The sequence below is a fragment of the Strix aluco genome, chromosome 27, assembly GCF_031877795.1.
Source record: "Strix aluco isolate bStrAlu1 chromosome 27, bStrAlu1.hap1, whole genome shotgun sequence".
NCBI lineage: Eukaryota > Metazoa > Chordata > Aves > Strigiformes > Strigidae > Strix > Strix aluco.
The window spans coordinates 827,777-853,811 of NC_133957.1; the positions used below are offsets into that span (position 1 = coordinate 827,777).

General features: G+C 65.7%; 3 protein-coding genes and 1 non-coding gene across 7 annotated transcripts; 3 read left to right on the forward strand and 1 right to left on the reverse strand.

Moving 5' to 3' along the window:
* The first annotated feature begins 538 nt into the window (after window positions 1-538).
* Window positions 539-12,853, forward strand: KANSL2 (KAT8 regulatory NSL complex subunit 2). Of its 4 annotated transcripts, none has more exons than XM_074807838.1 (10): window positions 539-580; window positions 1,626-1,887; window positions 2,823-3,001; window positions 3,574-3,688; window positions 4,401-4,568; window positions 5,738-5,900; window positions 6,652-6,748; window positions 9,782-10,035; window positions 11,566-11,784; window positions 12,511-12,853. In XM_074807838.1, the coding sequence occupies exons 2-10, from the start codon at window positions 1,637-1,639 to the stop codon at window positions 12,637-12,639; spliced, it is 1,575 nt and encodes a 524-aa protein (XP_074663939.1). In that variant the 5' UTR covers window positions 539-580; window positions 1,626-1,636; the 3' UTR covers window positions 12,640-12,853. The 4 variants fall into 4 exon arrangements, with proteins under 4 accessions (XP_074663939.1, XP_074663938.1, XP_074663936.1 ...); XM_074807837.1 differs by having other exon boundaries at window positions 545-580; window positions 1,629-1,887; window positions 12,511-12,852; XM_074807835.1 differs by lacking the exon at window positions 539-580 and adding an exon at window positions 1,273-1,413 and having other exon boundaries at window positions 1,629-1,887.
* On the forward strand, window positions 6,846-6,974 carry LOC141915933 (small nucleolar RNA SNORA2/SNORA34 family). Its single transcript, XR_012621040.1, has one exon. It is a non-coding gene; the product is annotated as a small nucleolar RNA SNORA2/SNORA34 family (small nucleolar RNA).
* Window positions 12,854-15,115: 2,262 nt separating the features above from the next.
* NCKAP5L (NCK associated protein 5 like) lies at window positions 15,116-22,122 on the forward strand. The gene is given in 14 exon segments (XM_074807607.1): window positions 15,116-15,190; window positions 16,494-16,535; window positions 16,637-16,744; window positions 17,533-17,601; window positions 17,715-17,753; window positions 17,848-17,967; window positions 18,055-18,168; window positions 18,591-18,815; window positions 18,817-20,360; window positions 20,455-20,605; window positions 20,708-20,786; window positions 20,917-21,204; window positions 21,378-21,517; window positions 21,635-22,122. Coding segments are annotated over 12 exon segments (3,108 nt in total). The 5' UTR covers window positions 15,116-15,190; window positions 16,494-16,535; window positions 16,637-16,642; the 3' UTR covers window positions 21,872-22,122.
* A 575-nt stretch (window positions 22,123-22,697) lies between these two features.
* On the reverse strand, window positions 22,698-25,999 carry TMBIM6 (transmembrane BAX inhibitor motif containing 6). Its single transcript, XM_074807609.1, has 10 exons — window positions 25,863-25,999; window positions 24,291-24,394; window positions 24,079-24,187; window positions 23,852-23,972; window positions 23,673-23,721; window positions 23,498-23,595; window positions 23,303-23,382; window positions 23,101-23,201; window positions 22,950-23,022; window positions 22,698-22,840 (listed from the first exon to the last, which is right to left on the reverse strand). Exons 2-10 carry the CDS (start codon window positions 24,344-24,346, stop codon window positions 22,817-22,819), a joined length of 711 nt encoding a protein of 236 aa, XP_074663710.1. The 5' UTR covers window positions 24,347-24,394; window positions 25,863-25,999; the 3' UTR covers window positions 22,698-22,816.
* Window positions 26,000-26,035: the final 36 nt, after the last annotated feature.

Below are 26,035 nucleotides of genomic sequence, written 5' to 3' on the forward strand. Positions count from 1 at the left end.
CTCTCGTTCTCCATCACGCTGGTTTTTAAGCGCAGTTGGTGCTGCTGACCCTCGCCAGCGCCTCTGCCGTTGGTAACCCCCCCCTGCGATTTTTGGGTACGGTTTTTAGGTTTCAGGCTCGTTTTGAAGCCTCTCTTGGAGGCTGGCTGCTCCGGGGTTGGCAGTGAATGGCTCCTTCTGCCCTTTCCGTTAATCACCGGGGAGCAATGTCGGCCTTCAGCTGTCCTGGGAAACCGGGAGGGGATGGGGTAGAGCCAGGGGGGCTCCTGGGACCAAGCCGGTGTCCCAGGGGCTACCGGGAGCTTCTGCCTTCCCGGCGCCAAAGCACAAACCCGCTCCCGTGTCCCCGCCCTCGCCCAGGGCGCCCCCGGGGTCCCGCCGCGCCCACGTGTGGGCTTCCCGCCGCGCCGGCCTCACGTGACTGCAGGAGGCGTGGCTGGTCCCTGCGGAGTGACGGCGGGCTCGGCCAACCGCGCGCGGCACCGCCCCCGCGCCGGCCGCTGATTGGCGGCCGGGCGGGCCAGTAAGGTGGCGGGGCGGGCGTGCGGCGAGGCAGCAGGGAGGCCGGGGCGGCAGCGAGGTAAGATGGCGGCGGCACCGCCCGCCCTCAGTGCGGCCCGCGCAGCCTTTCGCCGCGACACTTGCACGCTCCCCCGGGGCCCTTCCACCCCGCAGCGACCGGGGGGGCCTGTTTCCCCCCCGCCCTTCGCTCCGGCAGCTCTGCCTGGGCCTTCCTCGGGAGCGCCCCTCACGCCCGCCGCCCGCGGACAAAATGGCGGCGCCGGGGCGGCCGGGCGGCGCGACCGCGCATGCGCAGGAACTGGGCGCGGGGCGGGTGGCGGAGCACGTGCGTGGGGAGGGGGGTGGGGGGGGAGAGGGGCTCGTACCGGGAGCGGGGGGGGTCTGCACCGGCGATGGACACGGGGAGCAGGGATAGACAGCGGGAGCGAGGGATGGGCACCGGGAGCAGGGGCTACGTATTGAGGAGCTGCACGGGGGGGGTGTACTGGGAGGAGGGGGCCTGTACTGGGCGCTGTGGGATGGGTGAGCTGCGCCCGGAGAGGTGGGGAGCAGGGCTGGGGTGAGCGCTGGGCCTGTGGGAAGCGGCGGGGGGCGGGATTGGGACGTGGTGCCCACTGAGGAGGAGCCCGTGAGCCGGGGATGGATGATGCCGTGAAGGCGGGGGGGTTTGTCTTGGCCATTGTGCGGGGGGTGGGCTGTGGGGGGGAAGGCAGCGTGGTACCCTGGTGGCGGTGGGATTTGTGTGCTGGGACGAAAGGCTCCTGCACTGGGGTGGGGGGGGGGTGGAGGGGTACCTCTGGGACATGGATCACCCCCTGGCCCCAACGCTGGCAGGCAGCAGCGCTTCTTGTGCCCACACCTTGGGGTGGATGGTGCTGCTCGGTAGCTCAGGTGAGTGAGATGCGTTTCATTCTGTGCAGAAGTGGGGTTGCTGCAAAGCTCAGAGTTTGCTGGGACATTGGAAGAAACTTTATAGGAGCAACTTCATCTCCCGCCCGTTCGAGGGGGTCAAAGAGTTTAATTCAGATGCATTAGCAGGTGTTAGCAGATACTGCTTCTCTTTCGTTTATCAGCAGTTTGTTTCATGCTCTGCATCTCTCAAGCAGGTGTTGGCATGAACAGAATTCGGATCCACGTTCTGCCGTCGAGCCGAGGACGCCTTACTCCTGTGCCGCGGCCGCAGGAGCCTCTGTCATGTGCCTTCACCCACCGCCAGTGCTCCCAGCCGCGGCTGGAGGGGCAGGAGTTTTGTATTAAGCACATTCTGGAAGACAGGAGCGCCCCTTTCAAGCAGTGCAGCTACGTTTCAACGAAGAACGGAAAGCGGTGTCCCAATGCTGCACCCAAACCAGAGAAGAAGGATGGGTGAGTACCTCTCTTACCCGGTTCTGTACCATATAGAACTAAAACAAGCAGGAAAAGGTCCTTCTATTACCTCAGACAAGTGGCTCCCTCTTTCTGAAGAACGTTTAAGCTAGAAAAAGGCTCTGTGAGCGCTGGACACTGTGTGGAGTCATCTTGGTCCCACAGGACTGTCAGGTTGCTGCCCTCTGCCATCAGAAGGTGGCTGCAGTGATCCAGGTCCTTTGTAAGAGCCACACGTGCACCCCCACGGTGCCGTACCTCCGCTCAGCCCAGCAGATTGAACTTGCCTGTGGGTATTTAACTTGCCTGTGGCTAATCCTCAGCGCAGACACTCTGGTCGTGTGTTACGTGGAGTTGATGACCTGGTTGTGCTGCTTGTTCTCTGATGCATATAAAACGTTCTGACTGCTGCGGGTGGAAGGACCTAGAACAGTTATCGACGTTCAGTAAGGACGTCAGCAGAGCACAGTTTCCCTTACGGGAGCATCAACCCGCGTTTCATTCTCGGAGGTTACAGGGATGTGGACACTGGTAGTCTTCATTCTGCCCTTGGTCCCCCTCCGATAAAAAGGATCCATCCGACGTGGGCCAGCGTGCTCTGCGTGGAAACTGAGAGTCCAGTGTGAGTGTTTGGAAGCAGAAGAGCTCACTTCAGTGGGTTTAAGTAAAAAGCTCTTTTCTCTCCCTGCTGCCGTGCCGTGTGGCTGCTGGGTCTGGTGCCAGAGGTGGCATTTCAGCGGTGGTGTGTGGTCTGCGAGTCACCTGGGGCTCTGCGGCATTTCTGAGCCGTACCTGCAGCCAGCGGCTCGCTCTGTGAGAGAGCTGTGGAGGGGATGTGCTTTCCAGGTGCCAGGGAACGTTTCTCACTGTATTGCTTGTTCGTTTTGCTGGCTGAGGGCTTGGAGTTGTAACAAGCTTGTGATTTATTCCTGCAGCGCGTCGTTCTGTGCGGAGCATGCCCGTAGGAACACGCTGGCGCTCCAAGCTCAGATGAAAAAGTCCAATCCTGGGCCTGTAAGCGAGACTCTCCTTTGCCAGCTTAGCTCTTATGCCAAGTCAGAGCTGGGCTCCCAGACTGCAGAGAGCAGCCGCAGTGAAGCCAGTCGGATTCTAGGTAAGAATTAAAAGCATAAAACTGCTGAGAGAGGACCTGGAGTTCTCAGTTTTGTGTGGAAATGCCAAGAATATCACTTCTTAAATCCAGTGGCAAAAAAGATCCCAGGGATCCGGGGGTAAAAGATTGTTTTCTGCAAACCCTGGTGTGTCTTGCTTGCCGCTGACTGTAGACGAGTCACAGTGCCAGACCAAAACCCTGCGGGTTTGCTTCTCTTGCACTCACCGAGTAGAAACCTTCGCTAGCTTCCCTCTTTGCTGGGTTAGTCTCTAGTGGTGCCTGTCAAACGCTGGCTCGGTACTGAGCTTCCCATCTTGTTGGGTCGCTTGGTAGGGCCAGCCCTGGTGGATCGTGGCTCCGAGGTGGGCAGGAGTGTCACTCCATGGCAGCCGGATGTTTTGGTTGCGCCGAGTCGGTGGGTTTCGTGCTGTTCCATGTCCCTTGCTCACGCTGTGCTGGGGAGGAACAGTCTCTTTTGGCAAAAGGCAGAGCTGCTTCATCTCCGTGCGGCTGTGGAGCCGAGCTCCTGGGGTCTCCGGTGTCCTGTTGCTCAGGGTGACTTGTCTTTTCAGATGAGGACAGCTGGAGCGATGGCGAGCAGGACCCTGTCACAGTGGACCAGACGTGGCGAGGGGACCCGGACAGCGAGGCTGACAGCATCGACAGTGACCAGGAGGATCCCTTGAAGTAAGTTGAGTGCTGGCAGCTGCCGGCTGCTTACACGTGTGTAGCGTGCAGAGCATTCTGAGCTCAGAATCCCAGAATCATCTTGGTCGGAAAAGCCCTTGAAGCTCCTCCAGCCCCACCATGAACCTCCCCCTGACCGTTCCCAACTCCACCAGATCCCTCAGCGCTGGCTCAACCCGACTCTTCAACCCCTCCAGGGATGGGGACTCCCCCCCTGCCCTGGGCAGCCCATTCCAACGCCCAACAGCCCCTTCTGCAAAGAAATCCTTCCTAAGAGCCAGTCTGACCCTGCCCTGGCGCAGCCTGAGGCCATTCCCTCTTGTCCTATTGCTGGTTACTTAGCTCGGCGTGGTGCCTGAGGAGAGGGCGGTTGTGTTAAAGAGCTGATGATCTTCACGGTGTTGCAGTTGGACTTTGTGCTTTGGTGAGGAGCTGGGTGTGAACGCTCACCAGCCTTAGAGCTGGTGGTGGTTCTGGGAAGTATTTGATAGTCATCCTTCAGTGTGGAGTGGTCCGTTCAGCAGCAGTCTCTGGGTGATCTTGCAACTTAAAAAAACCCCCATAAATTCCGTATTTCTGCTCGTCACCCATTGATCTGTATAATCCAGCCCTGCTCCACCTGTGTTTCTGGTAACGACTGTGTCATTTGGTTAGGAGAACAGCCCTGAGGGACCCTTAAAAACTTCACCCTGCCTGTGTGGGTGTTTTTCAGGCACGCTGGTGTATACACAGCTGAGGAGGTGGCTTTGATCATGCGAGAGAAGCTGATCCGCCTGCAGTCCCTCTACATTGACCAGTTCAAACGACTCCAGCACCTTCTGAAGGAGAAGAAGCGCCGATACCTGCACAGCCGCAAGGGAGAGCACGAAGCCATAGGCAAGTGCTGGTCCAGGTAGTCACCGAGCTGTGTTCCTCTGGCCGAGGGCACGGTGCTTCTCTAAAACACATGCAGGACTCCGTATTAAAAAAAAAAAGGAAAAAGGGGGGTTTTTTGCCCTTTGCAGAAGCAGATTTCAGAGCAGTGCTGTCTCGGTAAGGGTGAAAATTGCTGTAGGACTGAAACCCAGTTAGAGGAGGTATTTCTGTGTCTGGCCTCACGCCTGGAGATTGGTATCGTTTGGGTTAGAGAGGTTGCCGGATTTCTTTGCTCTTCAAAGTTTGCAGTGTTGTCAGGAAATGAGACTACAAAGTTAACTCTGAGACAAAAGTTCTTTTTTTGTATGGGATTTCCTGCTTTTGGTTTTATAAACAAAAAAATTTATTCATCTGTAAGGTCCTGTCTGTATCGGCAGACGTTTCGGTGGTTACACCAGTACTGCTGTAATGCCACATTCCTCCGTAGCACAGATGCAGCTTTCCCTTGCAGAAGCACTTCTGTCTCCGTTGGAATTCTCTTGGAGGCAGCAGTTTGTAGCTGAGCAGAGGCAGAACCGGGTTGTATAACTGGTTGGAAGTATCGCAGTGTAAAGAATTCTTTCTCTAGCATAGTCTTAGAATAGCTCATCCTGGAAAATGGTATAATACAGCTCGGTCCCAAGTAAAAATAACTGGAAGTTTGGTACATAACAATTTTGTAGAACTCTTTTTAGCAAACCAGTAATAGAAAAGCAGATCCTGAGCGTTGCCCTGTAATTACAGCTGGGAGTGCTTACGGGAAGCTTCCAGAACTTGCACAGGAGCCGTTGAAAGTTGACAAACTTCTGTTCTGCCTGCAGAAATCACAATAGACTCTTGAATAGCCAAATTATTTTAACAGATATTTTAAAAAAATAATTCTGTTGGCCCAAGCGCTCCTCGTGTGCACGGGGATAAAATTTGGGATGGAATCTGCTTTGTCATAATCTTGTGTAACTGAAGGATGTGCTTCCTGTTTATACGTGCAGCTCTCGCTGCTCATTCGCTCTCTGTGGTGACATCTGGGTCATTAGTCAGCTGTTGGAGCTCTCGACAGCTTGATTTTGGCTTTTGGTACCAAAAAAAAAAATAAAATGGAGGGATGTGTCAGGTGGGGTGGTATTTTCTGACCCCTCCCTCGCTCCCCGCAGGCAGCAGCCTCCTGACGGGCCCGGAGGGGCTGATGGCCAAGGAGCGTGAGAACCTGAAGCGCCTGAAGTGCCTGCGCCGGTACCGGCAGCGCTACGGCGTGGAGGCCCTGCTGCACCGGCAGCTGAAGGAGCGCAGGATGCTGGCGACCGACGGCGCCGCTCAGCAGGTACCTCCAGCGCTCGGGGGCTGCGGCCCGCCGGAGTTATGGCGAAGCTGGGTCTCTCCTCTCCTCCCTTCCTGGCAGCAATCCCAGGCCGGGTCTGCTCTGGCCCTGCCAGCTGGTCCCTTTCTGCAGGGGCGTAAAGGTCTGGTCCTGCCCAGCGCCCTCAGAATCCGCATTGGGTGAAACATTGGAGGTTCCTGGAGACATTTTAAACGGGCACCAAAACTGCAGAAGTTCAAGTGTGGGGTTGGAGAATTTTCCCTTTCAAAAGGGAGGGCTCAGGATGAGGCAGCCTGAATTTCATCACTGAAAAAGGTGTGAAAAACGCTCCTTGTGGTGGTGAAATCCAGACTCCTCCTAAACCTGTGGGGGACCAAAAGGCAGGCCCCTTGCATCACACGTGATACTAAATTTGAAGCTGTGTGCAGCCGTTTTCTTTATAACTGTTTTAAAATTCACAGCGTTCTGTTAGCTGGCTTCTGAAGGCTGAAAGATAAGTCTGAGAAACCTCATTTTTGAGCCATACTTCTGAGGTGAAGTTCTTCCTATTGAAATCGAGCCGTGCCTTCCTATCTCAGCTCTGTTTAATAAAAGCTTGAATGAGAAGGACATAATGAGGAGCTAGGCTGTGCTGGAGTGGAGCTGCGAGTTGGGTCTTGGCGTGTTTTGAAAGCAGGACGCGGGCGTTGTAGAGCCGAGGGGGTTTCTCGGGAGCGGAGCCGGACGACGCTGAGCTCTCCTCTTGGCCTTGCAGGCGCACACCACCCGCTCCAGCCAGAGGTGCTTGGCCTTCGTCGACGACGTCCGATGCTCCAACCAGTCCCTCCCGATGACCAGGCACTGCCTTACGCGTATCCTTTGATCTGCCTGTGCTGCCTTGGGCTGCGCTTCTGCCTTTGCTGGTGGTTTGAACTGTGTCTGATCTTCCTTTTTTTTTTTTTTGCCTTTTTGGCCCTAAATCAAGGCCATCGGTTTGCTGTAGCCGTTGGTTTCAAGAAGGAGCCCAGAGGAAACGTCTCCCGGTCTGTTGGCGCTCCCATCCCCGTGGAACGGCCAATTCGTGTGGGAGTGACAAAAGGTTGGGCTCGCCCTCGCCTCTGCCCGGGCAGGTCCCGCCGCAGCCTTCCTGCGGTACGTTGGCCGATCCCGAGCATCCCAACGGGGTGGCCAGTTCGATCGGAAGCGACGAGGGAACCTCCCGGAGCCCGAGGGGAGCACGAGCTAGTTCTGGTGGTATTGAGGGAGGGTGGAAGCCAGTCTGCTCTCTGCTTGGCTGCCGGTGCTGGGTGCCAGCAGCTGACCTGAGCAGGGTCTGCGAGCTCTTGGTACGAGTCCCGCTGCGAGGGACGTGCGTGGGAAGGGCTGGCTGACTGCTGAAGCATGTGCTCACTGATTTTTGGGAGGATCTGAATGAGGGAGTAGTTCCTGGCCTGTTTGGGGCTGCTGTGGACCAGCTCCAGTCTGCTCTGACCCCTTAAAAGGTTCACACATGTGTGTGAACACCCTCGAGCTGTTATTGCCCAAAACAGCTTCAGCTTTTTGAGAGTCAGCCCTGAAATTTCCACTGGGATCCCCCCAGCTCAGCGATCACCACCCCAACGTAGGATCCAGGAACCGAGCGTCGCCCGGGGCGCGTCTGTGCAACTCCTGTCTAAGTGGGATTGGGTGGATGTGTCCGGGAGCAGGTTTGGATCGTGGCGGAGCCGCGTTAGCAGCTGTTGCTGGTGTGAGTCAGGAGAAGCTCCGGCGCTGGGTCCCAGAGCAGAGCGAGCAGCCAGGGGGAGGATGAGCTCTTCGTTTTGTTTTGTTACTGAACTTGGCAGACTCGACTCCCGCTACGCGTAGGGAGCAGCCCAGGGAGCAGCAAGCTGCCTTTGTTTCTCTCTAGTGACCATATACTTGAAAATAAAGGCAGGGTAAATACCTATAAAACGATTTGACCAAGTTGCTGCTTGCAGCTGGCTCGCTTTGAGCAGGGCAGGCCGAGAAGGGAGTGGAAAAAGCGAGGTTTGATTTCCTTACGTCTGAGCTGTCAGCTGACTTTCACTGACACAAACAAGATTTTACTTTGGTTAGCCCTGCTGAGCCGATAACATCTGCAGTCTCTCGGCTTTGTGCATTGTCGGGAGGCTCTTGGGCTTTGTTTGCTTTTCAGGAGCTGGATTGTTTCTGACAAAGCATTAAAGGGACCGAACCCAGCTGGGCTGTTGGGCTCCAGGTGGAGCGTGTGATTTTGTCATCTTGGCAATCCCTGCTTTTTGGCTACCAATAAAGTCAGCACTTGATCTGGGAGTCGTTCAGAGATAAAAATCTGGCTCCCCCACCCTGCTGTTCATACAGAGACACTTCCCTTGCCACATCTGCCCTCGAGTGTCTCGGAGATCTGGCTCCTCTGGGCTGGGCTCTCCGCCGTGGCCGCTAGCAGGGATTTACGGGCTCCCCACAACCTGCGGGGCGGCCGCATCGGCGTGTTCGCAGCTGCCTCGCTGCAGGGAGGAGAGGAGGGAAGGATCAGTCTGAAACCTAGACGGCTTAAGAGACTGGGTTAAACTCTGCACCTTTTTGCCAGTTCGCGTGGGTTTGGAAGTTTGGGGTTTTTTCCTCTCCCACGCTGCGCTGTGTGAAGAGGAAACTGCGGCGTGAACCCCGCAAATATCAGCGACATCTGGGTGGGTTTAATACTGAGGTGTCTGACCTGAAAGACTTGATCTGCACCTGAAATCTGCCTTGGCCCCAGCCCCAGGTTGTCACCCGCGTGGAGATTGTTGCCTCACGGCTCCCTCGGTGACACAATTCTTGTCCCTGGCAGCAGGAAGGAGAAACTTCACGACTGTCAGTAAAATGTTGCAGCCCCTCGCGCAGCCTCCGCGGTGGGTCCGGCTGCAGCTCTGGGAAGAGGATGGGATTTGGTCTGTAGCTCCTCTTTGCTGGTGACGGCTCTGCAGGCGCGAGGCCATTGGAGCAGAGTTTCTGTTTGTGATTAAAGGCAGGAAATCCCATTTACACCTCTGGCAGGAATAGGTTTTCCATTGGGAAGGAAAATGCGCTGGGAAGATAGAAATACCGGAACTAAACTCCTGGCTGTGGAAAAAGCATTGTGTGTGCTCGTATCTCCGCTGCGCGTTAGATCTCGAGGCTTGTGCAGATGCCTTTTAAATGGATGCCTGCAAATAAAAGCAAGCCCGTGCGTTTGTAATATCTTCCATCTGAGGATCTGCGGGTGCCTCGCAGGGAGCCGGCGACATCTCCCAGCCCCCGCTGGGAGGCCGCTGCTCTTGTCCCTGTTTTCCATCGTGCGAGTAACGTCCCCCACGTCGCCCGTGGAGTCTGGACTCGACCTTGGAGAAGTGGATGGGGGGTTTTAAGGCCGTTTGCTGGAGGGTGGCTGGGTGCGTGGGGAGCGTTTCTGCCTCTGGATGTGTGTGTGTGTCCGTAGCTTGTCTGCTGTGCGGGTTTGGGTTGTTTAGTCTGGAGAAGAGGAGGCTGAGGGGAGACCTCCTGGCCCTCTGCAACTCCCTGACAGGAGGGTGCAGAGAGGGGGGAGTCGTCTCTTGAGCCAAGGAACCAGCTTAGCTTAGCCAAGGAACCAAGGAACCAGAATTCCCTCTTGGAATGGCCTCAAGCTGCGCCAGGGCAGGGTCAGACTGGCTCTTCGGAAGGATTTCTTTGCAGAAGGGGCTGTTGGGCGTTGGAATGGGCTGCCCAGGGCAGGGGGGGAGTCCCCATCCCTGGAGGGGTTGAAGAGTCGGGTTGAGCCAGCGCTGAGGGATCTGGTGGAGTTGGGAACGGTCAGGGGGAGGTTCATGGTGGGGCTGGAGGAGCTTCAAGGGCTTTTCCAGCCTCGATGATTCTGTGATTTTTTTTCCTTGACCGCGTCTGCCCAGACATCTGTCAGGACGCTAATCAGACTCTCTTTAAACCGTGTCAGGGCTCCGAGGAAGTGCCCTGCAACAAGCCGGTTCCCGTGAGCCTCTCAGAGGATCCCTGCTGCCCGCTCCACCTCCGCCTGCCTCCGCAGATGTACGTACCCGAGCAGGTTCTGGCTGTCCCTGAGGAGCTGGAAGCTGCCCCCACGGACCTGTACTTGAGCGCTGCTGAGCTCCAGCCCACGGAGAGTTTGCCCCTGGAGTTCAGCGACGTAAGTTGTGCAGCGTGCTTTGGGACGGGCCGTGCAAGAAGGTGCCCTGTGGAAAAACTTCCCCCAATGTTTCTCTCTTCATTCTGGGCCGTGAAGTCGCTCTGAAATACTCAGGGAGGGGGCTGCCGTGCAGCTGACCCGCTGCTCCACGTGGAGCGTGGATGGACGTCGCGTAAAGCGCTGCCTCCCCAGCAGAAATAACGTAGGATGATTTTTATTTTTGCTGGTTTGGGGAAGAAGAGTCTCTTGAAGAATGTGCAAGAGGTTTGGGAGATGTTTGTTTCTGTAGAGTTGGTGAGTGCTCCTTTAGAAGGGCTGTGCTCATTTAATTTAATATTTAGGGGCTTTTTAAAGCAGATTTCCCCCATCTTCGCTCCCATGAGGAATCCATGAGGATTTTAATCCCAGATTATTCTGATGTCCTGCATGTATGTTAAGCCTACACGCTTAAAATTGTCTGGAATTTGTTTAAACAAAAAAATACCACGGTCATTCAGAGCTGCTCCTCTGAACGAGGTGTCCCTTGCTCTAGTATTTGGATGCCCCTGAAATTCTTGAGCATGGCTTAATTTAATATTTAGGGGCTTTTAAAAAAGCAGACTTTTTTTCCCCCGTCTTCACTCCCATGAGGAATCCATGAGGATTTTAATCCCAGATTATTCTGATGTCCTGCATGTATGTTAAGCCTACACGCTTAAAATCCTCTGGAATTTGTTTAAACAAAAAAACACCACGGTCATTCGGAGCTGCTCCTCTGAACGAGGTGTCCCTTGCTCTACCAATGCCCCCAAGATTCTTGAGCGTGGCCATCGGGAGGCAAATCTCGTGGCCACTTCAGAGTTTGCTGGCGGAGGGGGCATCGCCAGGAGCTGCGGTGTCCCGGGGTGGCCGTTAAGACGGGAGAGCCGGTGCTGCTGCTGTGGGGTCAGGCGGGGCCCAGCACCCCCGGGATTGGAAAGGAAGCACCTTTCTCCCACCCTGTACCCCGAGCCGTGCGTGGATGTAAACCTCAGACACCCAGCGAGAGCCCTCGGAGCTCCTACGGCTGCGCGGGGTGTCTGTTTTCTCTCGCGTCACGCTGGGCCGGTCGCGGGCGTCTCACCTTGATGTCAAACACCCTCCAAACCAAATCCCGTCCTCTCCCAGGAGCCTCGCAGGAATCCCAGTGATCCACACGCGCAGCAGTTGTGTCGGGGCAAGCAAAGGGGGGGGGGTGTGAAATCCTGGGAGAGCGGGGAGCGCTCCGGGTGTCCTGAGGCGGGCAGGATCGGGCCCTTTGCCAGCCCTCCTGGCTGCTGCGGGGATGTTTCTGGGGCCGTGCGTCGCGCTGGGCTCCGTATTTTGTGCCTCGCACGTTGTTGGTGAGCCTGGGTGATGCTGTTTCAGGAGGAGGAGGCGGAGGCGGCCCCAGGTTGTGTTCCAGGTGCTGAGGACGGGGGTCCCGCTGCCCGAGGGGGGGGCGGAGACGGGCTGCGAGGCCTCGCTGCTTCCATCTCTCCTCAGGACCCACCTTCGTGTTTTCTCTCGTAGGATTTGGACGTGGTGGGCGATGGCATGCAGTGTCCCCCGTCCCCTCTGCTCTTCGATCCTTCCGTGGCCCTCGAACCGGCCCTCCGAGACGTGGCCGAGGCCCCCATAGACATTCTGGCCCTGGAGGAACCTTCCCAGCCCGGCCTGACGGCGCCGACGGACAGAGGCAGCTCCTCTGCCCACCTCTTCTCCCCCCCGCCTGCCGACTCTCCAGCCCAGGTACAGCGGGGGGAGCCCCGGGGGCTTCCAGCTCCCCGCTTGCCCCTGGGGCAACCCCCAGCCCCTGGGGCTCTGAAGGAAGCGTCTTCCCAGGGGGAGAAGCCCCCATTTCCCCCCTCTGCCCCGCTCTTCCCCCCCCCAAGTCAGGACCGCGCTGTCCTCGCGCTCTGCAGGGGGCTGGGAGTGTTTTTGGGGTGACAGCCAGAGCCTGGCCCCGGGGACGCGGCGGAGGACGGGCCGTCGCCTCTTGGTGGGTGGCTCGGTGCCACCCTCCTCCTGTCTGGGACACGCTGGGGGTGTCTCGGGCTGGCGACTCCCCGCTGGGGGAAGCCCCGAAGCCTCTTCTTTACCCAGCTGGGGGACTTTAAGAGGAGCTGACGCCTTTTGGGCACAACAGGGATTCTGTCTCCTCCTTCTGAGTCATTTTTCACTTGGAACTTGCCGCTTTCGGGTCCCACCCGGAGCCTGGGGCTGGCTCCGGCCCTGCCCGCGGGTTTGGAGCCGCCCCTGCAGCCCCTCGCCCAGCGCTGGGGTGGGGGGACCCCAGGCCCTGACTGAAGCCCCCGGTTTTGCCGTAGCCGTCGGGTTTCAAGCAGGAGCCCAGAGCAAACGCCTCCCCCTCCGCCGCGGCGCGGGGGGGGAGCGACACCCCCCTGGGCTCGCCCTCGCCTCGGCCCGGGCCCGTCCTGCCGCAGCCGCCCCACCGGCCCTTGTTTTTGTCCCCAGCAGAGCCGCCCGCCGCCGGCAGCGTGTCCCCCGGCCCCCTGGGACCCCCGGCACCCCGAGGAAGCCGCCTCCGCACAGCCCCGGGGAGCAGCCGCCAACGGGAGCCTGGAGCCGGGTTCTGGGAGCTGAGCCCGGTGCCGGGACGCGTCTGGAAACCGGGTTGAGCCGCGGCTCCGGCGCTGCCGTCATTCCTGGAGTTGGGGAGAGGAGGGGGGTGACACCCCCAGACCCTCCCACCCTCGCTGTGGGGCCGGGGAGAAACCTCGGGGGAAGGATGGGGCGGGGGGGGCTCCCCACACTCCTCTGCTGCTGGGGGTCTCTGGGGGGGCTCTGAGGGTGTGACGGGGGCATCTAAAGGGGGGTGGTGTCCCGTCCCCGCCCCCCCCCCCCCCCCTGCACAGGTACCCCCCAATAAACTGATGGAGGTGACTGCCCGTGTCCCTGTGTCCTGGGGTGAGGGGGGGGCTGGGGATGGCGGCGGACGGAGCAGCAGGGGCAGTTCTGGGGGGCGGGGGGTTGTCCTGGGGGGCTTGGGGCTGTTTGTGGGGGGGCTCAGGGCTGTCTGGGGGGGCTCGGGCTGGCGTGGGTCAATGAACACCCACCCCGGGGAGGGGGTGACCCCTCTGTGCCCCCCTGGGGGGGTCCCCACTTTTGGCTGTCACTCCCTTATTTTGGTCCTTCACACAAGACCCTGGGGGGGGGGGGGGGGGGCACCGGCCCAGCCCTTGCGGGCTGTGAGGGGCCCGGTCCGGTTCCAGCTCCCGGTCGCCCGGTACCGGATCCCCGGGTGGGGAGGGGGCACCGGGACCCTCTCGGGCAGCTCCGGGGGTCGCGGTGGGGGGAGGCACCGGGAAGGGGCGGGCGGAAAGGGGCTGAGCCCGGCCCCGGGGAAGGGCTGCGGCGGCGGCAGCACCGGGACACCCGGGACCCCCCCGCCGCCCCCCGGGCGCGGATTGGCGGCGGCGGGGGCGCAGGGCGGAGCCGGCCCGGTGGAGCCATGACGTCATCACCGGCGGGCCGGCCCCAGCCCCGGTCCCGGTCCCGGTCCTGGCCATGCCGCCCGCCGTCCCCCCCCCGCCGTAGCTCCCGGTGAGTCCGGTCGCGCCGCGGCGGGAGGGCGGGTGGGGGGGGTGGCGGCACCGGGGGTTCCCCGGGGAAGTCGGGGCCGCGGCTCGGGGGGCACCGGCAGCCCCGCGGTGCGGAAGGAGCGGGGCGGGGGAGGGGGGGGGGGGGTCCCGCTGCCGCCGGGCACCGGAACGTGCCGCGGGGAGGGGAAGGGGGGGGCGGGGGTGCCCCGACCGGTCCCCCCGCTTCCCGTACGTCCCCGGTGCCCCCCGGTGCGTCCTGGCTGTCCCCACCGCGTGTCCCCGCTGTCCCCGGGCTGTTGTCCCCAGCGCATCCCGTCTGTCCCCGGTGTGTCCCCGGTGTCCCCGGGGTGTCCCCACCGGCCCCTCGTACATCCAGGCTCTCTGCCTGGCTCTCCCGGCTGTCCCTGGGGTGTCCCCAGTGTCCCCAGTTCATCCTGGCTGTCCCTGGGGTGTCCCCAGCATCCCCAGTGCACCCCAGCTGTCCCCTGTGTGTCTCTGCTGTCCCCACTGTACCCTGGCTGTCCCCAGTGTCCCCAGTTCATCCTGGCTGTCCCTGGGGTGTCCCCAGTGTCCCCACTGCATCATGGATGTCCCTGGGATGTCCCCAGTGTCCCCACTGCATCCTGGCTGTCCCTGGGGTGTCCCCAGTGTCCTCAATTCATCCTGCCTGTCCCTGGGGTGTCCCCAGTGTCCCCAGTTCATCCTGGCTGTCCCTGGGGTGTCCTCCACTGTCCTCCACCCCACCCGCAGCTCCCCACTGTCCCCAGTGCACCCCAGCCTGTCCCCTGTGTGTCTCTGCTGTCCCCACTGCATCCTGGCTGTTCCCAGTGTCCCCAGTTCATCCTGGCTGTCCCTGGCGTGTGTCCCTGGGGACTCCCAGCTGTCCTCCATGTGTCCCTGCTCCCCCAAGGCTGTTTCTCCAGCACATCCCACTTGTCCCCAGTATATCCCGCCTGTCCCCAGGGTGTCCTCGCTGTCCCTGGCCTGTCCCCGGTGCATCCCGGCTGCCCCAGTAGCAGCCCAGCAGGGTTGGGGACACTCGGGGCTGTCACCCCCTGTCCCCAGGTTGGCAGCTGGGGACCCTGGCGTGGGGGACAGGCCAAGGCCAGCCCGTCGTGGCCGGGGCTCAGGGGACCATTCGCTGCCGCGCTGGCACGGCCACCGCCGCGTGGTTTGGGCACGTGCCGCGTCCCCGGGGCGGCGGGTGCGAGTGACCCCGGGGTTGGGGGGGGGACAGGGACAGGGACCAGGGAGGGGGACCCAGGCTCTGGGTGCCCCCGGCTCTGCCGGAGCTGTGTCCCCCTCCCCACAGGGACCCTCGCGTTGTCCCTGCGGGGCCTCGTGCTGGGGGAGGTGACGGCCACGCCGTCCATCTGTCGGGTCCCCCCCCCCGGCGGGGGCCTGGGGGGGCCGCGGGCTGCTCTTCCCCTCCAGACAGAGTCTCACTTCCCCCCGTGACGCAGCCGGAGCCGCCGGCCCCGGGGCCGCTTCCTGCGCCGGGGGCAACGCGAGGGGGGCCCACGGGCCACCCTGGCGACCTGCCTGGGTTTGCTGCTGGTCCGGGGACAGGGACGGGGACAAACACGTGCGAGGTCCGGCCGCGTGTGCTGGCGAGGGCGCGCGGTCCCGGGGCCACGCAGCCCGTGGCAATGGGGACAACCGGCTGGGGGGGTTGGGGGGGGACATGGGGAAGGTGCCGCAGCCCCCCCCCCTCTGTGCCCATCCCCGCTGCGGCCACCCCCGGTCATTTTTGCCGCTCTCGGTGCGTCGGGTGGGAGAAGGCGGCGGAGTTTGCTCCGGGGCCGTCCGGTGGCCCCCGGTGCCCCCCACCCACGGTGCAGCCACGCGGGGTCCCCAGGGTGGGGGCCAGGGCCTCGCCAGCTCCATCACCCCCACACCCTCCGGTTGCCCCCAAACTGCCGAACCCCCCCGCCGGGGCACCGGCCACTGACGCCCGTGGGGGCCGGGTGAGCCGGGGCCACGTGGCCCCGTGTGAACCCCAACCCCTGCCCGGCTCGTGGGGTGCGGGGTGGAGGCCACGGCCTGGGGCCGCGACCCCCGGGGGGGCCCCCCAGAGGGTGCCCAGGATCCTGGGGGTCCCTCTCCAAAGGGTGCTGGGTGCCCCGGGGGGGGTCCCTCTCTGTGGGGGTGCCCCGTACCCCCGGGGGCGCCCGGTGCCACCCGGCGATGCCCGGTGCTTTCTCTCCCGGGATGTCCGGTGTCCCGGTGCCGCCTCTCCCGGGGGTCCCCGGTGCTCCCTGCCCGGGGCTGGCGGAGCCGCGCACCGGGGGCGGCGGCGGCCCCGGCTCCTCCCCGGCCGCGGCGGGAAGGCGGAGCCGGGCCGCCGCCGCCTCCCAACAATAGCGCGGCCGGGCCGGGCCGGGATGGAGCCGCCGCCACCGGGACCGGCCCCGGGGCCGCGCTGAGCGGGGACGGGCGGCGCCACCGGGAGCCCCGGGCGTGAGTGCGCGGCGGGGGCGGGAGCGCGGCGGGGGCGGGGGGGGCCCGGGCCGGGGCCGGTGCTCGGGGCCGGTGCTCGGGGCCGGCCCCTGTTCCGGTGCGCACGGGGCGAGCGGCGGGGGGAGGCACCGGCACCGGCACCGGGGGGAGCCCCGGGGTAAGCGGCGTGTGCGGCACCGGGGGGGGCCCGTCTGCACCGCGGGGATCCTGAGCACCGGGTGCTGCGCGTTCCGGTGCCCCGGGGCCGGTGCCAGCCCCGGCGGTGCTGCGCATCCCGGTGCCCCGGGACCGGTGCCGGTGCCACCCCGGGAAGGGGCGGGGGGCGCTGGGCGGCAGGAGGGGTCCCTGTGGCTCCCGGTGCCGGTGGAGTCGGGGCTCGGCCCCGGGGCTCCCCCGAGGCTCCGTCCCCCTCCTCAGCCCTGTTCCCCCCCGCAGGTGACACCGCGGAGGGACGGGGCTGGGGACATCCCGAGCGAGGTAAGGGGGGGTCCGGGCTGGCCAGGGCCTGGCAGTGGTGGGAGGGGGACCAGTGGCCGGGGGCCAGCGGTGGCCCCGGCCTGACGCACGTCCCCCTGCAGCCAGCGATGTCGGAGAGCGTGGCCGAGGTGCCGGGAGACGGGAGCCCCGCGGCACTCGGCGAGACGGGCACCAGCCATGAGCTGCTGCAGCGGCTGCGGGAGCTGGAGGTACGGCGGGGGCCAGGGCCGCTGAAAGCCAGGGCCACCGGGCAGCCGTGGCTGGTGCCACGGGGCAGCCATGGCCACCAGAGACTAGGGCCACCAGGGCAGCCGTTGCTGTTGCCTTTGGGCAGCTGTGGCTGGCACCATGGGGCAACCATGGCCACTAACGCCCTGCAGCCGTGGCTACTGTGGATGTGTGGCTGGTGCCACGAGGTAGCCATGGCTATTACCTTCAAGCAGCTGTGGCTGGCGCCACAGGGCAGCCATGGCCACTAGAAACTAGGGCTACCAGGGCAGCCGTGGCCATTACCTTCAGGAAGCCGTGGCCATTGTCTTCAGGCAGATGTGGCTGGTGCCACGGGGCAGCTGTGGCCACCAGAAACTAGGGCCACCAGGGCAGCCGTGGCCGTTGCCTTTGGGCAGCTGTGGCTGGTGCCACGGGGCAACCATGGCCACTAACGCCCTGCAGCCATGGCCACTGTGCATCTGTGGCTGGTGGCACCGTGCAGCCGTGGCCAGTGCCACCGTGCAGCCATGGCCACCGTGCAGCCGTGGCCAGTGCCACCGTGCAGCCAGTGCTAAGAGGCAGCCACAGCCGGTAGCCCAGACACCACGCTGGGGGTCAGCACTTTCCTGCTTTCCGTGGCCCTCGTGTGCCCCCGCTCCTGGGGCAGCCCCGTCCCTCCACGCGTGGCCCTGGGTGCCACCAGGCAGACGAGGGGTCCCCTTGGTGCCACGGGGCAGGGGGGGGCCCCTCCACCACGTCCCCTGAGGTGTCCCCACTCTGTCCTCAGGCGGAAAACTCGGCCCTGGCTCAGGCCAACGAGAACCAGCGGGAGACGTACGAGCGCTGCCTGGATGAGGTACCGGGACACACACACACACACACACACACGCGTGCACACGCGTGTGCCGGGGCACGGGGCTGCGTGTGCCCTCGCACACCCCCCCCCCAGGCCCCCCCTCTGCTCCCCAGGTCGCCAACCACGTGGTGCAGGCGCTGCTCAACCAGAAGGTGGGTGTCAGGGAGGGGTGGGGGGGTTGGTGGGGGCTGGGTGGGGGGGTCCTGACTGACGTGTGTGTCCCCCCCCTGCCCCCCCCCCGGCCAGGACCTGCGCGAGGAGTGCATCAAGCTGAAGAAACGCGTCTTTGACCTGGAGCGCCAGAACCAGGCGCTGAGCGACCTCTTCCAGCAGAAGCTGCAGCTCTCGGCCGGATCCCTGCCCCAGGTGCTGGGGAGAGCGAGGGGTGGGGGGGGTCACAGGGCAAAAAAACCGCCCCCCCAAAGCTTAACCCAGCATCTCCCTCCTCTCCAGCTGTCGCTGCACCCGGTGCCGGTGCCCTCGGATGCCCCGGTCAGTCCCCAGCCGGGCTCTGCCGAGCAGCCGCCCCCCCCGCTGCCCCCCGGCCGCTGTGTCCCCCTGCCAGAGGTGGGTACTGGCGTCTCCAAACCCCCCCACCCCGGTGTCCCCCCCCACTCTGGGCTGTGCCACCCCCCCTCTCCTATTGCCTTTCTCCAAGCCTGCGGTGTCCCCCGGCCTGTGGTACCCTGCTTTCCTGGCCCACGGTGTCCCCTCCCCTGGTCCGTGGTGTCCCCGTCCCCATGGCATCGCCCTCCCTGAGCCTCTTCTGTCCCCAGTGTCCCCGTGGTGGCCCCATCCCCGTCCCCAAACCCCTTTTCCCCTGGTGTCCCTGTCCCCGCTGTGTTCCCACCCCTTTTGCGTCCCTCTCCCCCTCTCCCTCCGCCTGTGGTGTCCCCAGAGTGTCATCCCCGTCCCCCCCCCTGCCCCAGCCCGCTGCCGCGGGGCTCAGCACCGGGTGCCTGCGCGGTGACAGTGCCCGGACCCCGTAGGTGACCCCGTCGGTGCCATCGGGCAGCCCCGGGCTCAGCCCCGGCGCCCCCTCCCTGGACGCCCTCTCCCCCTTCTTCAAGAAGAAAGCCCAAATCCTGGAGGTGCTGCGCAAGCTGGAGGAGACGGACCCGCTGCTGGGGCCCCCCCCGGCCTCCCCCGGCTCCCCCGAGCCCTGCGCCGCCCCGGGTTGGCCCCCCTGCCCGCTGCGGGGGCCAGGGGCTGCCGGGGGGGGGGTGGCGGGGGGCCGAGGGCAGCCCCTGCTCCTCGCCGGAGGAGGCTGCGCCACCGCGGGGGGCCCTGCTCAGCGCCTTGGCCGAGCGGCTGCTGCGGGGCGAGGCGGGGGGGGGCTGCTGCCGGCGCAACGGCGAAGCCCCCGGGGGACCCCCCCGGCAGCGACGCAGCGAGCACCCCGCTTTCCTGGGGCTCTACACCCCGGGCGAGGAGAGCCCCGAGGGGGGTTTCGCCCCACTCTCGCCCGGGGGGGGCCCCAACCCTTTGCCCTCCCCCCCAAAGGTGCTCAAGCTGCCGCCCCCCCCCGGGGCGTTGCGCCTCAGCCCCCAGCTCGCCCGCGCCTCCAAGATCCCCTGTCGCGGTGGCAACCCCGAGGCCTCGCCAGCCTTCAGCCGCCGCGCCTCCCCCGACGCCCCCCCGGAGCCCGGCTCCCCCGAGCCCCCCGCCTTTCCCCCGCCCCGCGCCTATGAGGTGGCCGAGCAGCCCCCCGGCCCCCCGGGTCCCCCCGCCAGTGGGGAGCGGGCGGCCGCCTCCCCCCCCAGCACCCGCCGTGGCACGGGGGGCTCAGCCCCCTCCCGCCGCCCCGGCAAGAAGCCCCCCGAGCCGGGCTACTTGCCCTTCAAGGAGCGCTTGGCCGCTTTGGGCAAGCTGCGGGGGGCCGAGGGCCGCGAACCCCCCGGCCCGGGGCGGCCTGAGCGGGGCCACGGCGCCGAGACGCGACCCCCACCCCGGGGGGGTTTGGGGGGCAGCCTGAAGCACCCCGAGCCGGCGCACGGCGGGGAGCCCCTGGCCCGGTGCTACTCCTCCGGCTCCATGGGCGAGCCCGGCAAGGTGGGGGGCAAGGGACGCCCCGCCGGCGGCAGGACCCCACCGCGGGCCCCCCCGGCCCCCCCCGCCAAGGCCTCCCGCAGCCCCCACGGCAGCCCCACCAAACTGCCCACCAAGGCGGGCGCCGGCAAAGCCGGGACGCCGCGGGGCGAGGAGGCGGCGGGGGCCAAGGCGGTGGCCCCCCACAAAACGCCGCCGGTCCCCGAACCCCCCGGCACAGGCGGGGGGCCGCCGCCACCCCCGCTGCCGGGCGCTGCCGCCGGGCACTCGGCCATCGAGGAGAAGGTGATGAAGGGCATCGAGGAGAACGTGCTGCGGCTGCAGGGGCAGGAGCGGGCGCCGGCCGGAGAAGCCAAGGGCAAGGGGGCCAGCGGCTTGGCCAGCTGGTTCGGGCTCCGGCGCAGCAAACTGCCGGCGCTGAGCCGGCGCGGGGACGGCGGCCGCGGGCGGGAGTGGGCCGGGACGCCGGCTCCTCTGCGTCGGGAGGTCAAACTGGCCGCCCGTAAATTGGAAGCCGAAAGCCTCAACATCTCGAAGCTGATGGAGAAGGCGGAGGATCTGCGCAAGGCGCTGCGGGAGGAACACGCCTTCCTGCAGGGGCTGGCGCTGGAGAAGGGGCGCCCGCGCGGGCCCCCCCGCGGCCCCGGCCACCTCCCGGTCATGTACCAGGAGGTGACGGCCGAGACCTTCATGCAGCAGCTGCTCGACAGGTCGGTGCCCACCTGGGTGGGGTTGGGGGGTGCCCTCTGTGCCCCCCCCCCCGCCCCAGCCTGCACTGAGGGGACCCTGTGTCCCCCCCCCCAGGGTGGACGGGAAGGACGCGCCCTACGAGAGCCGCCTGGACAAGCGGGAGCTGTGTGACCTCCGGCACGTCCCTCCCGACGCCAAAGACCCCCGGCTCTGCCGCCCGGCCCGCAACGGCATCGTGGGGCACCTGCGGGAGCCCCCCGACAAGGTGAGGACCCCACCCCCCCGCCCCGCACACACACTGTCACTGCTCTGGGGTGACCCCACAGCCGCTCACCCTCTGCTCTCCCCCCCACACCCCAAAATTCAGGTGCCCGACGTGGGGCTCCGGGACGAGCTGCCGTCGGACGAGAGCTTGTCCGAGTCGGGGACGGCGCAGCACTTCGCCGGTGAGGGGGGGGCCGGGGGGTGCAATATGGTGGGGAAGGGGGGGGATACGGTGGGGAGGGGGGCACCGGGGTGGCTCCTCCTTTCCCCCCCTAACCACACCAGCACTGACCCCTCCCCTTGTGCCCACAGCCTGCGGGTCGCTGACGCGGACGCTGGACAGTGGAATCGGGACCTTCCCCCCCCCCGACTACGGGGGGGTCCCCGCCAAGAGCACCCCAAAACCCCGGGGCCGCCCCGAGCCGCTGCCCAGCGTCGCTGCGGCGCGGCCGCCCGCCAGCAGCACCAAAGTGCCGCGCAAGGCCCGGACGCTGGAGCGGGAGGTGCCCAGCGCTGAGGAGCTGCTGGTGGCCGGCAAACACCGGAGCGCCCCGGTTTGCCGGCCCCCGGCCCCCCCCGGCCACCGCGCTGCACCCCAAGGTCGGTGTCATGCTGGGGGGGGACGGGGACACATGCAAGGCCGCAGCGATGGCGCCGGGTGTGCACCCCCCACTTGTGCACGGTGCAACGGGGGCTCAGCTCCCCCCAGCAGGGAGATGGGGGTCACGGGGGGGCCCTGAAGGCCAGCGCTGACCCCCCCCTTTTCCCCCCAGATGCCGGCGATGCCGCCGGGAAGCCGCGGCGCGTCCAGCAGAGCAAGAACTGGACCTTCCCCAACGCCAAAGCCTGCGGCGCCCCCGACCCCTTCCTCTGCCCCCCCGGGGGGCTGGAGGGGCTGCACCGGCCCGCGCTGGTAAGGGGGGGGCAGGGGGTTCTGTGAGAGCACCCCGCATGGCTGGGGAGTGGGGGGGCGCAGTGAGCCCCCCCCCCCCGCCCCCCGCCTTGTCCTCACCGTGCTGCCCCTCCCCAGGCGCCCGTGTGCAGCCCAGCGGGACATCGAGGGGCGTCCCCAGAGGCCCCCCCGCCGCTGCCCCCCGCCCTGAGCGCCAGCAGCAGCCGGACGCCCAGCGCCTCGGACGTGGGGGACGAGGGCAGCACGGAGGCTCGCTCGCGGGACGGGGGGCACGGCCCCCCAGGCCTGGAGCACTCCGAGTCCCTCAGCGACTCACTCTACGACAGCCTCTCGTCCTGCGGCAGCCAGGGCTGAGCCCCCCTCCCACCACCCCACGTCCCCCCCACCCCATCTCCTTCCCCCCGCCACCGCCGCACTCGCACGTCTTCCGCGCCCCCACCCCGCTGCTCCCCGCTCCCACTTTGGGGGTGCTGCCTGGAGTGGGGGGGGGGGTTCCCAGTGCCCTGTACCCCCCTCCCCGGCTCTCTCCGATGGTGCTATCGCAGTGTACAGCCCCCGCCGCCGGGTTTTTAACTCAATAAAGCCGCCCTCCCCCGGTTTATTTATATACGTTATTGTGCAGCCGCTGTCGTCTCTGCGTCGGCCGCATCCTGCCCGGGCTGGGGGTGGAGGGGGGGGGGAAAAGAGGGAGGGAGGGGGCTGAGAAATTCAACTCTGAGCTTTTATTGACTCGTCCCGGTGTACAAAGAGGTGACGGCGGGAGTGGGAGAGCTCGGAATTAAAAGACACGGGCCCCGCCGGCCGGCTCGCCCAGCAGAGCGGTTTCTGCTCCGTTTCTTGGCACTGGTGCTGAGTTCGGCTTCAGGGGGGGTCCTGCCGCCCACCCCGGGCTGGCACGGGGCAGGGGGGGCGCCCCATGGCTGCCCGGGTCGGGGGTAACCCCCCGTCTGCGGGTGCAGGGGCGTGGTGGGGACGTTGGTGCCCACGGGGCCGGGGAGAAACCTCTGGAGAAAGCTCATGGCAGTGGCGGGGGGGGGGGTGGGGGGGGGGGGGGAAACCCCGAGGGAGGCTCTGGGGTGGGGTGGGGGGGGAAGGGGGAGCCGAATTTCAGCAGGATCCACCAATTGGGTGGTTTCTAGTCAAAGAAAAGCTAAACGAGAGAAAAAACCCACAAGGTGCAAAAGCTTCCGGGCTGCTTTTCGTCGGCAGCAAAGCGCAACCCCTTTAATGACCGGGCGAAGGGACGGGGAGGGGGGGGACAGGGACGTGGGGACGGCTCCCCCTCGGCCTGCGGCCGCTTCACTTCTTCTCCTTCTTCTTCTTCTGCAAGAGGAGAAGTGGCCGGTCACTGCTGCGTTCGTCTCCCCCACCCCAAAATTCAACGGGGCAGGTTTGTGTCCCCCCCCTGCCCACCCCTGGGACCGGCACCCACCTCAGTCATGCCCAGGATCATGAGGAGCTCCCGGAAAATGTCAACGAAGTCGAGGAAGAGATCGACGCAGTGCCTGAGGGGAGGGAGGGAGGATGCGCTCAGGGGGGGCCCATCCCGGCCCCTGTGTCCCCCCCATGTCCCCAGCACCCACCAGATATAATCCTTGTCCCCGCTCTCGGCCTTCTCGATGATGAGCTGCGTGTCGAAGAGCACGAAGCCGCACATGATCATCAGCCCCAGGTAGAGGTTGGCCTGCGGGAGGGAGGGGGGACGTTAGCGGGGACACTCCTGTGCTGGTGTCTGTCCTCAGGGGGGCGGTCCTGACAAATGGGGGGGCAGCGGGGGGGCCTCACCGTGAAGAGCCAAGTGGATCCCACGAAGGCATTAACCACGGAGGAGAGAAGCATCAGGGTGAGGCCGGAGAGGAGGAAACCTGCAGGGAGAGGGCAGGGGGTGAGGCCAGGCCCCGGCCCACCGTGGGGTGCCCCCCAGCCCCTGTAGGGAGCCCCCCCACCCCTTGTGAGCCCCCCCCCTGCAGCCCCTCTCACCTCCCAGGTAGAGAAAGCTGCGGCGCCGGGCATACAGGGCACTCAAGGAGAAGCAGGCGAAGATGGTGGCAGTGCCCAGGAAGGCGGTGGGGATGATGCTAGGAGAGAGGAGAGGGGGTGAACAGGGGCTGGGGGGGCAGCGGGGTGGCCGCTGGGGCGGGGGGAACGCTCCTACCTGGGGTTGATGGAGATGCACATTTCCAGGAGGGGCCCCAGGTTGATGCCTGGAAGGACAGCAGGGTGTCACCGGAGCCGTTTTGGGGCCCTCATACCCCGTTTTGGGGCTCTCGTCCCTCATTCCCCAGGGCTTGGGGTCCTGTGGGACTCTGGGGGGGGTCCCCAGCACCCACCTACCTGTCAGGAAAGCGAAGCCCACCAGCATCCCCAGCCTCTTCTGCTCCGTCTCCCGGCTGTGCGGGGTGGCCGTCAGCCAGATCATCAGCCCCAGCGCGCCCAGGCCGGTCAGGAGGCTGAACTGTGGGGAGAGAGGTGGGTGGGGGCTCGGTATCGCCTCACCGGGGTGGCCCAGGAAGGGGGGTGTGAGCATGGGGGTCACCCACGACACCCCAAAGGCCCCTTACCTGGAAGAGGTGGGTCACCACGTTGATGTAGGCCCCCGCCGCCGCCACGAACATGCAGAGGGCGAAGCTGGCGTAGACCCTCTTCAGGTGCTCCTGGGTGGAGGCCGAGCTGCAGGGGAGGGGGTGGCAGTGAGGGAGGGTGGCGAGGCTGGCGCAGCCCCCCCCCGTGAGCCCCCCCACCTCGAGCCAGGCCCGCCCCAGGTGTTACTCACATGTGGGAGAACTTGAAGAGGGCATCAAAGTTGATGTTTCGATCGAAGACGTTCATGGTGCCCGACTGGGAGGGGGCCCGCCGGCCGCTTCACCGAGGTACAAGCTGCAAGAGCGGAGGTGGGTCAGGGGGATGCCGGAGCCCCCCCCCACTCTCTCCACGCTCCCCAAGGAGCTCAGCAGGAGCCAAGGACCTGCCCAGCCCACCCGGAGCGAGCGGCGGGAGCTGCGGGCTGCGCCGGCCGGGCTCTGGAGCCCTCCTGGCCCAGCTGGCGCAAGCCTTGCGGGCTGTTGCGAGACCGGGAGCTGCCCCCGGGGAGGCCCCGACCCCGCGGGAGCGCTGCCGGCAGCTGGAAAGCGTCTTTGTGCCAAGCTACTATTAGCGCCCGTAATGACGTCCCTGGAGGAGGCTCTGGCAGCGCGAGGCTCCCTGCAGGGCCTCCTCCTCCTCCTCCTCCCTTCCTCCAGCCCCTCGTCCAGCCAGCTTGGCCAGTGCAGTTCACCCTGGCACTTATGGGAGTCCAACCAGCTTGGCCAGTGGCACGAGCCACTTGTCCCCAAAGGGTGGAGGGGACCAGACAGGCTGGGGCAGTCAGGGCCCAAGGGGGCACAGGCCGTGGGGCTTCAACTGGCCGCCCTGGTACAGGGAAGGGCCTGGGGTCTCCTCCTGCCACACCACCACAGACCCCCAAACCCACTGCCCGTGGCCAGGGCTGCACTGGTTTTGTCCCAGCACTGGGACAGCGGAAGTTTGGTTGTCACTGGTGCCACCATGCCAGCAGGGACCTCCTGGCTCGGCCCCACGGCTCACGGTGGGGCACAACTGGCCGGTTGCTGCCCCGTGGCCTCGCCGGGGGTTGCGCAAGGCAGTGGGGAAGCTGTGTCCGGGCGGGGTGTGGTGGCTGTGGAGGTGTGTGACAGCCTCTTCCCGGCGTGGCGGGTGGCTGTGACAGCGAGTTTCGTCAGGCAGGACCCGGCCTCCCTGCGGGGACGGCGGGTGGGTCCCGGCTCTCGGGATGGCGGCAGGACCGGGGCCTCCCACACCGGGGCCGGGGCGCCAGCGGCCCTTCCCCTGGCACGGGTGACAGGCCCAGAGCCGTTTCGGTTTCGCTGGTGACGTCCCCGGTTGGTGGCCCGAGGGCGGCTGCTGTCGTCAATGGGTAACCGGGGCCGGCACTGCCGGGCGACCTTTACCCGCCGCCTGCCCCCGGCCCCGGCGCTGCCCCGGGCCCGCCAGTAACCGCCCGCTTCCCCCGCGGGGGCCTCCCCCCGGCTCCCCCCACTGGAACCAGACGGAGCCCCCCCGGGGGGCCGGACCCGCCTGGACCCCCCGCGCCGGCAGCGAGGCCTGGCGGGGGGGCGCGGCAGGAGCTGCCCAGGCGGGGCCGGGCCCCCCAGGATGAGGCCTGGGGGGGGCGGGGGCAGGAGCCTTCCGGGCCCCCCGGGGTGAGGCCTGGGGGGGCGGCGGGGGCTGCCCAGTCCCGCAGGCGCCGCGAGGGCCCCGGGGGGCGGCGGGGACCCCCGAGACCGGGCCGGGCCCCCCCCGCCGCGGCCGCGGTCCCCTCAGCCCTCACCTGCGCCGCGCTCCGCCGTCCGTGCCAGGCCTCGAACGCTTCCCCTCTCCGCCACGCCCCCGGCGCTCATTGGCCGGCGCGCGGCGGAGTCCCGCCCCCCGCCTCGGTCTATTGGCCCGTCGCCACCACCCGGGGCGGGGCGGGGAGAGCCGTCGCTACCGTCCATTGGCTGC